General features: G+C 38.2%; 1 protein-coding gene across 3 annotated transcripts in view; it reads right to left on the bottom strand.

The window, feature by feature from the left end:
- The window catches only part of DCLK1 (doublecortin like kinase 1), a 228,149-nt gene that overhangs the window by 109,611 nt on the left and 101,576 nt on the right, over positions 1-16,962 (bottom strand). For all 3 annotated transcript variants that reach the window (XM_079304891.1, XM_079304890.1, XM_079304892.1), the window contains exon 4: positions 7,030-7,129. In XM_079304891.1, the coding sequence (XP_079161017.1) occupies positions 7,030-7,129 (100 nt within the window). The remainder of the gene's footprint in view (positions 1-7,029; positions 7,130-16,962) is intronic.

Raw genomic sequence — 16,962 nt, 5'->3', positions numbered from 1 at the left:
ATTTCTAAACATCTCTGATGTGAAAATTCTCTATGTTCTTCACCAGGCTACCCAACAAAATTGGTGGTGGAGGTTATGATATACAGCTACTATCTTCTTCTTCCATCATCACTAAAACTGGAAAAGCAAAACAAAGAAACTCACCAAAAAAAAAAAAAAAAAAAAAAAAAAAAAAAAAAAAAAAAAAAAAAAGAACTAGTAAGCGGCTATTTTGGAAGCTACTATCTTCTGAGGATCAGACTGAACACACATGCTCAAAACTGAACCTGTGACCTCAAATGCAATATTAAACAAACTGGAATATCATCAAAGACTGCAAAATAAAAAACTTCCATAGCAAAAGAATGGGTATGAGACAGTCAAAGTAAGAGCTTGAGTCCCATGATCTACCCTATTGTATCAAATTCCTGTGTTTATTCCCCAGAACTGAAAATTTGTTTAGAAAGGGGTCATAAACATTGTAACTACATTTTCTGCATTTGTATATACAACTGATATGTTCACAGTTTGAGAAAATAGCGCAAAATATTCTGTAAGAAGTGTTCTCCTGAATCACCTCATTTATCTAAATATTCAAGAAGTTACAAGAAAAAATAAAAATGAAAGAGCAAAAATGTCAAGCTATTGAAAACCAATAAATATTCAGTCTACTCTCTTATTTACTATTTAATAACACCAGCAGTTATGATTAAATTCCCTTGTACATTAGATTAAGGTACTGACAATGTTTAATAACAATTTATCTTTTCTTCAAAATAAGCTGAAGTTTTAAAAATTCCCAACATACAGTCTATTCTATGTAAATATTATTGAGAAAATCCTTCATATTTTTTGACGCAAAGTTTTTAGCACTTTTATATCCAAAATCAGCTTTACCTCTGAAAAAGGTTGAAGGAATATGCAGGAATATTATGCTCACTATGCTCATTACACAAATGAAACAGGAATTTCCACTAGTTCTAGTTTATTGGATAGCATTTCATTCATGCTATTTTTAACAGACATCAGGGGAAGCAAACACTGCAGAAAACATATTGAAGAACACTTGGTTCAGTGAGCAGAATGAATTAGCATTAACTGCAGTCTTACAGTTTGGCCAGCTTCAATGGCTGTTTTGTAAGCTGTAAGTGACCACAATTTTTCCTGGCTATACACTCAGGCAACATCTTCACTGCAGCATAGATGAAAAGTGGTAACTGTGCAAATATACATGCATTTCAGTGTAAATCTGGACTGGAAAGCACATATGTCATCTTCTTGAAAGATCTAACATCCCTTATTCATGTCTATAAATCTGCCAGCTGTGGGGGAAGCAAAGATTTTATGATTTAAGTGGCCAAGCTTTCTCTGCTAGAGATGGTTAGGCAGAAAGGTGAGAAGCAATGTCTCAAGTAATTACACCTGTGAGACACAGTGGAGAACATTGAAAGTAAATTTGCTGACAACAGATAAAGAAGTGGGCTTTTATAATCAAGAACACACCTATAACAAGGACATACATTAAAACAGAAACGCTGCACAGAATAAAACTGAGGTTCTGTGAATGCATTTTTCATGTGAGTGGCTCATTTGACTCGAGGGTTTCTACAGATTTTATTTAATGAACGCCACATGATATTTTATTAACAGCCACCTGACGATCACGCTAACAGCCTGCTCTGAGCATTAACTGCAGATCAGCATCCTCCTTTCAGGAGTTTAACACAACAGAAACAAGTGAGTCACACACTGCCATACAGCCAAGCACTTCCAGGCAGCCAGAGCTGAGCTGGGTGCACAGACTTAGGGAGGGAGCTACTTCCAGCACAGCTGGGCACAGGTGCTCTCAGTGAAGGCTCAGAGTTTTGGGGAAAGCTGTGCAATGTCCCACTGCTGGATAAAAGAGATACTCTGTCAATGCACTTATTGTGAGGAAGGGAATGAGGACAAGCACTGATGTGCCCAATGGGAGGGAGCTGAGGGTACTATGCAACTGCCTACAGCACTAAGAGAGGGTGGAGATGAAAATGAAGGTCCTGGAGTAGGAAGATCAAGGAGGCATTGGATGCAAAGCCATTGGAAAAACAACTTCTTTCCTTCTTCCCTTTTTGAATCATCCAGCCAGAGCCTGGCCTCCCCTGTCTTAGTTTGTTACTTCCTCGTATACAGAATCTCTGTTTCAAAGGCCCAGCAGTTGTTGACATTTGAAAATATCACACTGCAGTGGAACACTTTATATTTATGCCTCTGTTGAAAGCAAAGTTGTATCTCAAAGTCCCCAGAATCAACCATTACTTCCCAACTGCCAAAGCACGAGTTTTTGATGAGGGCAGAGTAAGTCAGCCAGCATGCTCTCCACTCCCAAGTCCAGCCAAAAGCTGCTTAACACATCAGTCTCTGTCCTATAAATCAGGGTAGATGAGGACTACAACCAATTTCCCCTTCCTGCCTCTTTTTAGGAAGGGCAGATTAATGAAGGTTGCTGAAACATGACAGCTATTAGGAGGGATAAACACAATACCCCTGACCTCAGCCACAGTTACTGGATCAGATGAGTGTGCATGCCTCCATCCACACACACACGTGTGTGCAGACACCACAGGACTCAGATTTTCCTGGCAAGTTGTCTGCTGCTGGCAAGATGAAGCAGTAACACTGCTGGCACAGAGATGCTGAGTTGAGGACTAAGACAGGCCAGCAAAGTCAAAGTGAAATTAGGTTTCAAAGTTCCAATCTTAATTTTCCCCTAAAACAGTCATTCTCTTCATTGTTTCCACAACAGTAATGTGTGCTTTTGACAAGCAATCTGCAGTTGTTTTCATATCCAGACATTCTATATTGATTACACTCTTCTTGGAGCCAGAAACACTAGCTTTGGCCAGCTGAGATTGCAGCTTTTGTACATGATGCACCTCAGTACGTGATGAAGTCTGCCATACTCTCTGTGAAACTCTCAAGGTTCCAAACCACCCAGAAAACATTAAGAGAACATAAAAAATAATTTAATTTAAAAAAAAATAAAAATAAAGTCAGATACTGCCAGCCTCAAAACCTTTTAATTTTACAGTGCTGAGAAAAAAGTATCTGTATAAGCAATGGAGATGTTCTGAATTAGGGCAAATCTCATGAGTTACTCACATTGCAAAATCCTATTTAGTTGCCTAAATAATAGCTGATTGCAAATATTTTTGTGAGAGTGGCCCTTAACCCTTAATCTTTGCCAACACACAGCTAAGGGCTATTGAAAGGCATCCTCTGACCTCTTCTTTGAAAACTGAAAACCATCAGCTAAAGAAAACCTGGGATTTCTGGGAGAGTTTCCAAAACTGCAAGCTAACAATGCCTGAAGCAGTCACTGCCATACTCTACACTGAGGAATTTTTCTTCTTACAAGCGGCTGTAAGGTGTGCTTCATTAATGTAATGCTTTTGTGCTTACATAGCCCATAGAAACTTTCTATGAAATTAGCATCACCACTGATCTTTGACGAACAAGGAGTGCTACTTCCTACTTTTATGGTCACTCACATACATCCTTGTGTCCTATCTGCAGCTCTCATGATGGAAGTGTGTGTGGCTATTTTATCTATTGTTCATGTCAGATATAGAGATTACTGCTAGGAATTATGATGGGGATGGTGCCTATTGTTTCTGCATTTGATGCAATAAACAGTATGTTTAGCATGAAAACCATCTGTACATCCAGGCAGGGAAGAAACTGCAATGTATAGTGAGGACTGCTTTTTTTTCTCTTTGACATATCCCTAATTAACTGACTTTTCTTAGCTGATTGCCAGGGGGATATGCAATTCCTCTTCATGAAAGACATAAAACAGAGAAGGGAGATTATATAAAGAAGGAACACACACCCTCATTCCAGGGCAGGTTTGAGCCTCAAGTCAAAGCAAAGCTGACTTAATTGTTCAGCCTAAAGAATAGAAAATTGATGAGCCAACAGATTTTTTCAAATAAAAGGGAATCATCTGTTTCCCATGGTAAAAGATAAGAAAAGTAGTAAAGGATTTAATTTATAGCAAGAGAATCTGGGGAAGATAGCTGTGAAACAGTAAGAAGAGTTTACCACTGGCAGAATTTCTTGAGAGGATACAGATTCTTCCTCATCACATGCTTTAAAGGGGCTTGTTAGACAAATATGGCAGAAATTGTATGTGGAATGTTAGTCCCACACTTAGATGGGGGGATTGATTCACTGACTTCTAGATTGGTTTTTCTAAATTTCTGATTCTATGGCTTTTAGAATGTGCTATCCAAAGGCTAGAGAAAGCCACAGGAGCAGGAGAAACAAAGGTGACTAGAAATAATGCAAACTGATGAGAATTTAGACCTTTCCAATAGGGCAGAATTAATCCCATCCTAAAAGCTTCTAAAGCAACTTTTAAAACAAAATGTTTTTAAAGCAAGAACAGCTGTATCAGGCATATAGATGCCTTTAGAGAAACAAACTCTACATTTCTGGAGCATAATTCTATGAACTATCCGAAACATCCACTTTCAACTGAGTGAAACACCTACCACCTACTTTGTCAGTAGGTCTAAGTTTTATTTGCTGGGAAAGATATCTACTGGGAATGGCTCAGTCCCAGGCAATTAGCTACATGCAGCTACCTAGTTTTAGCTACAATGAATCAGGAGAGGTGAGTGGCTTCTGCCTCTTGCTCACCTTTAGTATCAGGAGCTCTGAACCCAGACCACGAAACAATGAGAAGTAATTCCCAAAAGCCCAGAACCTTGATTATTTATATATTTATTCTCTCTACTTTTTCTTCCTGCCTCAAATTTTGCTTTTCTTTTCTCCTCCCCCTGCAACACCTTAACTACTATTCTCATAATTTGGCTGAACCTGGAGGGTACTGGAGGGATGTAGTGACAAAAAAGCAGTGCTGATTCAAGGTGCTTTTCAGGAAGACAGAGACAGGCTTTACAAGCCCTGCACAGTTGGACAGCAGTTCCTAATAATTGCAATGTTCTAAGATTATCTACGAGGAATGCACAGACACACACTGTGATCACACAAACTTCTTTTGCCAAGCAAAACAAGTTAAAAGCTTGTTTTTTAAAAAAAAAAAATTATTTTCTCTCCTTGTCTTCCTTCTGCTCAGAGAAGGTTGACTAGATGCATATCAGCTGGTACATCAGTATTACTAGCAAGCAACCTGAACAAGTTCTCTGATACCAAACCTACTGAAAAGGAGAGCCAGAGTTGATGCATACTTCTCAAAGGAATTAATGATAGTCTGAAATCTGATTTTCTCCCCTTTCTTCATTCCTGCAGTAAAACATGGTCAATGTTCATTGAATCTTTAGCTGATAGAAGAGCAAACTACAACAAATAGCTAAAGCTGTGTTTTCAGCATAGATTTTAAGGATTTCTCTTTTTTTAAGTTCAGTAAAAATGGTGTTAAGCACCAAAGTTTCAGAACAAGATATTGCTTACTCAAGGAGATGTTGATATGTCAGACAAACAAAGACAAAGCAGATTCAGTCTGTACTTTGGCACTAGACCTCTAAAAATCAGCTATGTACTTCCAAAAGGGATTTAGATAAATCTGTTGTCAGAATTTACTGCATCTTTGCTGGGAAAACTGCCTCAGGGTTCACTGCGAGGAGAAACTGGGCAGCCACCAGTGTCAGCTTTCAGATGAGGGAAACAAGTGAATCCAGACTACACAACCATCCAGGTCTCCTCTCTTTAAAGGCAAAGACCTCAATTGGGAGCACAAAGCCACCTGGGAAACTCCTTTAATGGTCAAATGCCCCCCTCGTCTTTCTAATTCCCATCCTAAAAATGGCTAAAGTTAATTTTTCACCATTAGTACATTTTGCCTTAGAGTCAACTACAGCAATTTCATTACTGCAATGAGCAGATCTGGCATTCTATTTTGATTTTTTATTTCCATATTATAAGGTCCTCCAGAGGACTGCAGAAGGTGCTGTTTCTGTCTGTGCCTGACACAAAATGTGGCTCCTGTGTCCAGAAGAAACCTCCTTTTTCAGAGTTATCCTTCAACTCACAGAGTCAGGTCTGTGCAAGTTGCCACCTGCTGCTCCTACACAAGCTAATGGAGCACTTGTTTGGATCTGGGTAAACCAAAAAGCTCTCCAGCTTCAGAGGTTGGTCAGAAAAATGCAATTACACCACCTTGAACTGTGAGAGTATAATTGCATCAAAAAACATGATGAAGTGGTGCAGCTAATGACTGTGAAGTGGTTACTGCATCTTCTCTGACTGATTCTTCAGTCAAGTGCTCTTTCAGACCTTTGATAGTCTGAAAAAATATCAGAGATTTTGATACCAATTGCATTGCAAAGATACCATGGACTGAGAAAGAGTGTAAGAGCAATAAAACTTTTGCTGTGTCTTTTTCTACACTAAAATAAATTCAATGTTTTTGGCAGCTTTGTTTGTTTGTTCAAATGCACAATGCCTATAGTTAGTTGTTTTTGGTTTTTTTCCTTACAACTTTGATTCCCAAGTCAGGAATATTCTTTGTAACAATAAATAATCTGTATCTGAAAACAAATAATGTATCTTTCTTCCTTAGAGGATTACATACATGATTTCTTTATTTTATTAGCCTCTGAAAAACAGATAACTCCCTGAATTTTCTCAGATGCATCTTTGTCTACATTTATCTTCCACATCGAATTGCATCTTTTTATTCTTTATCACATTATTTGTGAATCATTAACTAAATCTCAGTGGTAGGTACTGGGAACCTGAGAAATTGAATAAATTCAAAGCCAAAACACAAAAAAACCTTACAAAAAAAAAAAAAAAGAATTCCACCAAACACAATTTTTCATATAATATATGAAATTCAGACTGGAATTAAGTTTTATGCTGCAGTAGGGAGACAGCTTTATTGTTGCTTTCAATTATTTTATTTTCAGTATTTTGAATTAAAATATTTCTGCTATTTCTGAAACAGAATCAGGTGATTCTATTTCTAATCAGGTGCTTAGGTTTAATTAGCATGATATGGAAATCTGCCCTCTACTTTAACTGTAAACATTTAAAAATACATCTTACCACTTTCATCCAGCAAGAAATCATCCTGGTAACGGAACTTTTCTGGTCCACATGCAATAAAAATGTCATCATCTCCAAAAAAATCCTGAAGGCACATCACCTGCAAAAAGGAAAGGAAGGCATTGTATGAAATACATCATCATCAGAATTGTAACAATAAACCCCTCTTTGTCTCTGTCTGCATGAAAATTCTTCACCTTTAATGGAATCAACAGGGCTTCATCTCCAGATAAATTTCAAAGCTGCACTCTGACCATCTGTTACAAGTGAGAAACACTTTTATGGACACTGCAGGCAAAGATAAGACAAAAAGCCATAACTGTCAGATTTATTACATGGTGCATCTATGGTATGAGGTAAAGGCTTCTGTTTATGCACAAGGCACCATTCAGTAGTTAGTGGATAATTAATTTGCTTTTCAGTTCACATCTCCATCATTTGGCTGCAATGAAACAAGGTTACAGTTTTGTATGCAGAATGAAATGCAGTTATTTCAGCAAATCTCTCTGACAGGGAATCAAACTCACAGGGGTGAATGAAGCCTCTCTCACAAAGTCTCCCTCTATGCCAGAGTCAACATGAAGTTCTTTTGGAAGGCACCAAGATGAACAGTCAAGTCAGATGAGCTGGGAATAAATCTTCTAGTACTGAATAAAACAATAATCTCTTTCTACTCCCATATATGAACAGTCAGGATTACATTGGTGTGCTTTCATGTCCCTACAGGAGATTTCAGAGACTTTATTGCAGCCTGTCAGTATCTAAAGCGGACTTGGAATAAAGTTGAGGACAGAGTTTTAGTAGGGCTTGTTGCAACAGGACAAGGGATAATGGTTTTAAGTTAAAAGAGGGCAGATATAAGGAAGAAGGTTTTACAATAAGGATACTAGAACACTGGAACAGGTTGCCCTGAGAGAAGGTAGATGTGTCCTCCCTGGAAACATTCAAAGTCAAGTTGGATGCAGCTCTGAGCAACCTGACTTACTTGAAGATGTCCCTGCTCATGGCAGGGATGTTGGAACTAGGTGAGCTTTAAGTCCCTTCCAACCTAAATCATTCTATTCTATGATTTCCTTACAACAACTTTAATTATTTTACAATTGCTTAACAATTCAATCTTTCCAATCATATGGAATCATATTAAACAAAGAATCAGTGACTTTTACCAAAAACTGACTTTGGACTTACTGATACATCTTTGGCAGATTTAAAAAACAAATTAAATGTCTAACTTTAAAAGAACAAAAATACTTAATAAAGTCTGATCTCACTTCATATTTACAAGAAGATTCTAAAAAGAGTAGGCTTGCTTAAATATTTTTATATTGAGTTTTGTTATTAAATAGTGCACTGATGTTTGAACAGGCTTATTTCACACATAGAGTTTCAAGTCTACAGTCAGCAAAACAACACATAAACAGTCTCTTAAAATTGATAAAACACTTTGAGCAGTCGAGCTTATCTAAGCAAGCCCCCTCAGAGACAGCATTTAAAGTCTACAAAAACACAAGTGAAAGAATTATCTAAAGAGATTTTGACAGATTTTGGCATAAAAAGTACTCCCATCAATCTGAAGTAACTGGTGTCTAGGGGTTATAGAATTCATATCATCCTTCCCAGAAACATGCCTGAAGGCTTTGACATCCATAACAGTTCTGAGCCTCTATAGCAGAAATGTCATAAGGAAGAAAAACAGTGGTACATATCATGACTTGCTTGTAGACTACTATTCTTAATTAAAACAACTTTAAAGGTAAACCATAAGCAAATAACAAAAACCAGGAAACTGAGAGAACAACAGCTAGATTAAATGCCAAAAAAAGGATAAAGGTTCTTCCTAAATTATTCTTTCCTTAGGCAATGCATTTTAAATTCAGATCCACCACAACTCTCTTTCTATGACCACTGTCATCTTAACACTACACAATACCTGAACACCAACATCAAAAATGTAAATATTTGATAGAGCTTTTTACCATGTTCCTACTCAGTTTATGTTCTATTAGTGTATCAGCCTCAGCAACCTTTAAATAAACTCATTTACTTCCCATCTTTCTTTTTTGTCCACAAGACATATCCTGCCTATCTTCCCACCCCACACTCCCACCAAACTTCAAACATCTTTTCCCTTCAGTCAAGTTCCTCTGAAATTGCCACCTCTCCCACTGCATGTACAAAACTACTAATTTGAAGAATAACATTAAAAATCCTGTGATTTCCTTTTTGCATCCCAAGTTTGACACACTTCTGGGGAGTGATAACTTTTACATTTGTTATTATACGAAGCAGAGTATACCAGCAATAAGCAACTCTAAGCACAAAGTTGAGCTATTTTGACAACATGAATACAAATAAAATTCATATTTGAGACAAAAAAATAAATAAATATGGATTTAATAAAACTCAAAAAGGTTTGGCTCTGCTCAGTTAAGAGGGTTTCTTTCAAGACTAAATAAGACATAAAAATTCACATAGCAACACTTGACCAGGCTCAACTACACCAATTTTTAAAGCATCTCAGGTTCAATCAGTGCAATTTAAATGCAAATAAGAAAGAAAATAGGATTAACACGCAAAAAAAATGTGTGCTTAGATATCTTTGGGTTTCATTAAACTTTAAACTTTATAATATAAAGTGTTCTTATGCTTGCCTCTTTTCTTCTTGCCCTCAGTTTCATACTCTTTATATAAAATTACAGCTTTTCATGCCTCCTGAAATTTAATAATTTTGGAATTATATTTTTAGCTCCTAGAAAGGTTATAGAGAGATCACAATTTCCTTTTGTGTCCATCTTCTTCCAGAGCAACTTCTCTTAAGGTTTCCAGTACCTTTTCTATATTACTATTGGAAGCCCTGAGATGTCCTTCAGTGTCTGCATTTTCCATCCTTTCTGTCTCAGCATGCCTGGCCCTCTCTGTAAGTTCACACTCCTCAGCAGTTAAATTAAAAAGCATCTGACACATACACAGCACCCTCTTCCAGGCTTGTTGGAGAGAAATCTGCAAACACTTTCTATTCACACCCAGTCTTCAGCTAAGGAACAGGACCTGGTTTTTATTATCCATTTTCACCTTTGGAGAACACAGCACCTAAAAAGTTACAGTTTAGAAGATCAAGAATTTTTATCACCTAAGCTGGACCATATGAGTGTTTTAGAGTCAGTGTGCTCTGTTTCATATGACCAGCTTTAAAATTAGTCAGTTTTCAAATCAGCAAACTGCAAAAGCCTCCCTTGGCCTCTTCTGTTGTTTTCAAGGCACAGAATCCATCTTCTTTTTTACAAATAAGGTTCATTTCTCACAGGGGGGAAAACAAAGCCAATGCAGGAGCAGTCAAAAGTACACCTTAAATAAAAAGAAAATGAAAAAATATTGTCTGCCACACATGGTACTAAATAGTCTGTGACTCTTTTTAACAAAAATCTTTCTGGTAAAGATGTTATTTAACATTAATGGTGTCTCTCCTACACTTTGTAAGGGGACAAATAAATAACAGCAGCATTAGCAGAGGCCAGGGAGTGCTTGTACTGGTGGTGAAAAAGAGAACAAGCAGCAGAAAAGAAAATCTATCACTAGTACAGGCTTTGGTTATAGGCAAGCCACATAAATAAAACTGGCTGACCTGGCCATAACCATCATAAACAGAGGAGGCAGAAGAATTTGTCTTGCCTAAAGTCCCCTGAGTAAGTTGTACAGAGTAAACCCTGGATTCCTCTCAAATCATCTTTGCCCTAGAAAACAACTCAAGACACTCAAATGCCCTTCCAGTGGGAAACACAGCTGTCTACCCAGGAAGAGCCCCAAATTATTTTGTACCTCAGTAGGCGCTGCTGTGCTTTGACCCTCTAGTCAAAGCACCACAGCAGCTGTGTCCCCAGAAGGGACCAGGGGGACCTGGATGGGCCAGGCACCCACAAAGCAGATCAGTGCAGCTGTCCCAGAAGAGGAACATGGAGCAAGAACAGCAAACTTGTCTTCCAGCCCAACCTCAGGACTGGCTTTGCACCACATACAATATATACTATGGGCATTTTGAAAAATTACCTTCACTTTCCCTTCTTAGTTTAAAAAGACAAGCATTTGGAACTAATGAGAAATCCCCTACTATGGGGCCTTGTACTTTGATTGGCCTGAAACATAAAAGTTCATTTCTTTGGAGATGGTACCCTTGTTATGGAGACCCTTCTTGTACAAAAAACATCAGAAATTATGCTTCACATTGTAGAGTGCAGATGGCCGAGAACAGCAGCTTGTAGAGCCAATACCTGGTTATATTCTCTCACCACAAGTAAAGAAGGGCAGTCAGAAGTGGTCTGAAGGAGGTGCAGAGGGAGGGAGAGAGGGAAAGAAGAACATAGAGGAAAAAGAAGGAGAGGCAAGGAGAAGAGAGGGAGAGAAAGAAGAGGGAGGAAATCAGGGAGGGAGGGATGGAGAGATGGATAGAATGATTGGATTCTTTCACTAAAAGCATTAGATAAAAGTTACAGATGTAATCTTCTTTTATAACTGCTGTATTCTGGCTGTATTCAGGGACCTTTTAAATTAAAATTTTAAAACACATCCACACAAAAAATGCATATAGCAGTCACAGCAAATTGAATACCTTTCTATTCTAAAAGTTGACCACACATCAAGTTAATACTGAAACACTGATATTTTTAATTAAAAAATATTCAGAAAACTTTTCCTCTGCATTCAGGAACAGCTCATAGCACCAGCACATTACACCATAACCACCACAATTGCTATCTCACTTCTTTGTTACAATTTTCATAGTGCTGGGTTCTTTGACAGAAAAGAAGGAGGGGTGTTCTGTGTGTTTGTCTTCTTTTAATAATGACTTGATTTAACTTAAAACTGAAAGCTGTTCTGGATGAGCAATGATAAAAACTCAAGCTGGCACGTCCTCAGGCATCACAGCTGTTGGAGGGCTTGAAAGGAGGGTGAGGACAAAGAAATGAGGTGGTTAAACCAGAAAAATGCAGAAGGCTCTAAGGAAAACTCAAGTGATAAGTGGGTATAGGGGTTTTATGGAAAGCAAAGGAGAAATGAAGCATGACAAAAGGAGAATAGAGGCACTAAGAAAGAAGGAGACATGGGCTGCCATCCATGAGCACACACAGAGAGTGACAGAGATAATTGAGGCTGGTGGGGAAGGACCAGTTTAAGGAGGGGGCAGGCAGAGAGTGGCAATTGCTGATCAGCCAGATGAGAAGTCTTAAATCTGTTTTAAAGTAGCCTTTTTGAACCTTAGGCAATCTCATGTTGAGTTTGATTACCATTTCCCTGATGGTGAAAAAGACACTAAAAAATGTTTCATCCTTGGAAAAACCTCAGTGTTTAAATGACTCATGATTTTAGGACTCTGACTCATTAATTTTGTGTCAAGTTTTATGAGTTTTATTACAGAGCTCGTTTTCATTTTCCTGCTACTCTTGGCTCACTCAGACTCAATGTTTAATTCTTAGGCAGGTCTCTTCAGTTATTCATGTCAAAGGAGCTCACTATACTCTCTACTACTATTTTTCTTTTTTTATTTTGCCTCAGGCTGATCTTTCAAATTAAAAAAAAATAAATTAAAAAGCTCCCCCTTAAGATTCAATTTGATCTTTACTGGTATTTTCCCTTCATTTTTCTCCTTAACCAAACTACATTTTCCACTAACCACTACCTTTGCAGTACTTATTTTTATCCCTTTCCCCACTCTCTATCTATTGCTTCATGGAGGAACATCTCAGAGACTTAATTTATCTCACTGCCATCTACCCTGGGAGTCAGTAACAAGTCTCATGACTGCTGTGAATATTCCTGAGAGCTTATAAATAATAGAATCACAAAATGGTTTGAGTTCCACAGGACATGGAAGTTCCTCTAGTCCAACCCCCTGAGCTGGGACATCTTCTACTAGACCAGGTTGCTTAGAGCCCTGCCACTGGTTTTCAACATCTCCAGAGATGGGGCATGCATAACTTCTCTGGGCAACCTGTGCCACTGCCTCACCACCCTCACAGTAAAGAATTTCTTCCTAATATCTAATCCAAACCTACTTTCTCTTAGTTTAAAAAATACTTTAAACTGTTAAAACCCCTTTGTCCTATTGCAATAGGCCCTGCTACAAAGTTTGTCCCCAGACTTCTTGCAGGCACCCTTTATGTTCTCAAAGGCTGCTAAAGGGTTCCCCAGGGCTTTCCCTTCTCCATGCTCAACAACTTTTTCTTCATATGATAACTGCTCCAGCTCTCTGATAATTTTTGTGGCACTTCCCTGCAGGTCCCAGGAGAGTGGAGTAGAGGGGGGAAATTCCTTCCTGATCCCAGCAGAAATGCAGTATCAGAAGAGACCTCCGACACTATTCCATTTATCTCTCAGCATCCCATATTAGCTTTCCCAAAGTGTTCAGTTTTGTACCATACTGCTTATTAAGTGGAATTTCCCTCAGAAGACAGACTTGTAAGACAAGAAGCTGTTACTCACACAGAAGGATTTCACAGCTTCAGGAAAATCAGATATTAATCATTCCATGCTGATTGATAGGCAATTTCTGTGAAATGAGAAATCCAAACATATCGATAAGGTCTTTGGAGAAGGAAAAACACTTTCTAAATGGATTTGATAGCAAGTCTTTTTTTTCCCCTCCCCTTTCCTCAAGGAACCTTAGGCTCTCCCTTCTTTCTGAGGGAAAGGAATTATACCTCAGCTGGAATTCACAGACCATCACATTTGAATATTTCCTTTAAGGTTAAGGCAAGTCTATTTCCCTTCCTTTTGGCTCAGGCTCGGAGGCTTTTATTCATACCCTTTCACATTTATCTGTCGTTACATACATGCCATTTCTTGAGATCCGGTCACCTTTAAAAAATACAATTTATCATCAGTGTATGTGCACTTCCTCTCTCAGCTTCTGATCCGAGCTCTCTCCTCAGGTGGTGGCTTAGCTGAAGCCATTGGGAGGTGTCTGCTGCACATTCCTGCAGATAAACGGCACCAAATCCATTCTCTGCTGCTGGAGTGAAATCTCCATGGTGACAACTGCCCTGACAAGCTGTGAGAGCTTTTCAGTGAAGAAGAGCATTTTATCATGAGATTCTCATTACAAGAGTGCCCTCTGTAAATGAAGAGGAGATGGCACCGTGGGGGATTCTGTAAATGAAGAGATGTTACTGCAGGGGTTCAGGCTGCTGGAGCTGCTCTTGCCAATTGGCCTGAGTGGCCACATTGCAGATTATTGCCTCTAATCATGTGTGTGCCCCCCCCAAATCAGATGAACACAAGACACCATCACAGTTAAAAACATAACAATTTCCACCTTTAAAAGCCTCAGAAACAGCTTGTTCTGGTGCTGCCTGGCAGGAGTAGAGGGAAAGCACGAGCCAGCATCCCTGTGCCCTGGGGAGTTCTGCATCACCTGCCTCACACACATTCTCCCCTCATCTGTGTGTTTGTCACTGCTGGCTCAGGACCCACTGCTCTTCACTTTGCTTCCTCTGCCACCAATACAGAGATTTCACTCCCTTTCTGATTGCTGAAGATGTGGTATCAGTCCCCTTCTCCAAACTGAGTATTCAACAGCATCCATTCTGTGATATACACAGCTCAGCTCAGTATGATCTTTATCAGTCTTGGCAAAACAAACTGACAAAAAAATCAACTACTTTCTTAAGTTAAAAATTGTACTCAGCAAAATATGTCTTTCTTGGTCAGTAAAATATTTCACAAGGACAAGAAAGCTTTTCCAGACTTATGCTTTGTACACTTAATATACTGTTTTACTTTTCTGGGTTGCACTAAATGACGGCACACTTAAAAAAAAAGTCAACTCAAATTGGGTTTTTCAAATGTCCCATCACATTCCTGTTGAGAAATGTGTTCACATTGTGACAAGCCCTTATAAAAACTTTTTACCTTAATCCTTTAAAATTCAGATAAAGATAGCAGAAAGTTTGCACTGTAGCTACCATATTTTGTCTCGAAATATTATGTGAAACCTAAATAATTCTCTGTTAAGACTCAAACTAATTTAGCAAGCAAGCATATGTGTTAGAGACATTGAAAGCAACAGACACCTCATGGGCTTATGTGTGACTGCAATACTGAGAAGCACAAGCAGTGAGATTCATGAAAGGTTTCTCTTCAGGAACCACCAATGTGGCCAGTTGAGACTCCTGTCAGGAGCTGCTTCATGGCAGACAGGACAAGAGCCATGGGAACGTGGCTTTTGCACTGGAGGAGACTGAGTCCTGCTAGACACCATAAAATCCCACAGCAACTGCACAACAGATCAGCATGGTCGTGATGGACAATTCAAACACCAGAACAAAGCTTGTACAGGAACAGAGAATAAAAAAACTCTTCACACATTTAAAATAAATTCATGTTAAGCAGAGGATGTTTTTTCAGGAAAATCAGACATTGATAGGGTAGCTGATTTAAAAGCAGAAGATGTAATAATGGGCCAGTGGAAAAATAGTTAAGACTTGATAGCAGAGTTCAACTAGATCTGAACTTTTTTTTTTTTTTCTTCTGCAGCATTCATGCATTTTCCTTTACCAGTTGCAATACAACACTACCATATAGTGGTCAGACACACCAAGTGCATACTACAGCAGCCCACCTGGTTTTTCTGTCCAAACAGGTGGCAACTATTTGCAAACAATGTATTCACATAACCCTAAGAAACAGGAAATTAAAATTGCTCTAATTTCTGATCACTAAGCAAAATAAAATCTCCCTGATTTCAGATGCTTGAATAAGGCCTTGTTAGAGATATTAAAATAGTTTTGGGGATTGAATTTCAGGATGTGTATGTACAAGGGAAACAAGTTTCCCAGCTTGAAAAGTTGGGTTTTACTGCAGAAGATACCATGACCCTGTGAGTTTTTTGGTTTTTTGTTGTTTTTTATTTTTTTTTTTTTTATGACTGAATTCTACTCTTAAATATTCAGAAAACAAAAACTAAGCACAGAATATGTTGTCCCTGATTTAATGAGCAAGAAATCCTAGTATGGTTAATATCCCCTTTGTCAAGATGGTGTTTACTTTTACTACTTCATCATTCAAATAACTGTACTCCTGCAACTGGACTTGCACAAAAGCTGCTGGTTTCAGAGCAGTCTCTTAAACTGTCTTAAGCACTGGTCAGTGTGTTCTTCAAAAAGCTGTGACACTTGCAAGATCATTGGCTGAAGGAGGCCTTTGTATGAATTTCTTTCTTATAAAAGAAAACCCCACAATTGAAGACCATGTAGTAGAAAATCCAAACTGCTCTTCCATCAGCAATTATGTTACAAGTGAAAATATTATTTTTTACCTCAGTTGGAATAACACTACTTTCTAGAATACCACTGCAGATATATTAAAAAAAATAAATCCACATCTTTGTTCTGTTTGCTGTGAACAGCAGTGCTAGCCTATTTTCTTATGTCTGTGCTTAAAGTTTTTCAAATATGCAAAAACAACCAATTATGAATTTTCATTGTTCACATTTCATGACAAATTTTCACTCATGATCCTTCTGGTTGCTTAGAGCAACTAAATGAGGAGGCAGAGACCAGCTAGGTGAAACAAATTCATTCAAAAGAAAAATGCAGTCAGGTGCCAGTTTCTGAAAATTATAATTACAGTTTCAGAGATAAGAAGAAAATATCTTTCTGAAGTACAGACAAAAATATTTTTCAGGGCAAGCTTCTAGTGCTAGGTGAAATGAATAATTTTGCTCAGTCATGGTCACTGTGTTTAGTAAACGCATTATATTGGCCCATTATCTGAAACAGGAATTAGGGGGTCTGCTACTTCTGAAGTAGTTTCATTGCATTTTATCCATAAATCTCAAAAATAAGGTGCACACGATCAATGTTTCTCAAAAACCATTTTTTTTTCAAAATATCTGTACACAGGTAAAACCTTTGATTGCAATTTCTCCTTGAAATCAATACA

This window comes from Erithacus rubecula, assembly GCF_903797595.1.
Source record: "Erithacus rubecula genome assembly, chromosome: 1".
Classification (NCBI taxonomy): domain Eukaryota; kingdom Metazoa; phylum Chordata; class Aves; order Passeriformes; family Muscicapidae; genus Erithacus; species Erithacus rubecula.
The sequence above is the reverse complement of the archived record's forward strand: the minus strand, read 5'-3'. Positions and strand labels throughout refer to the sequence as shown.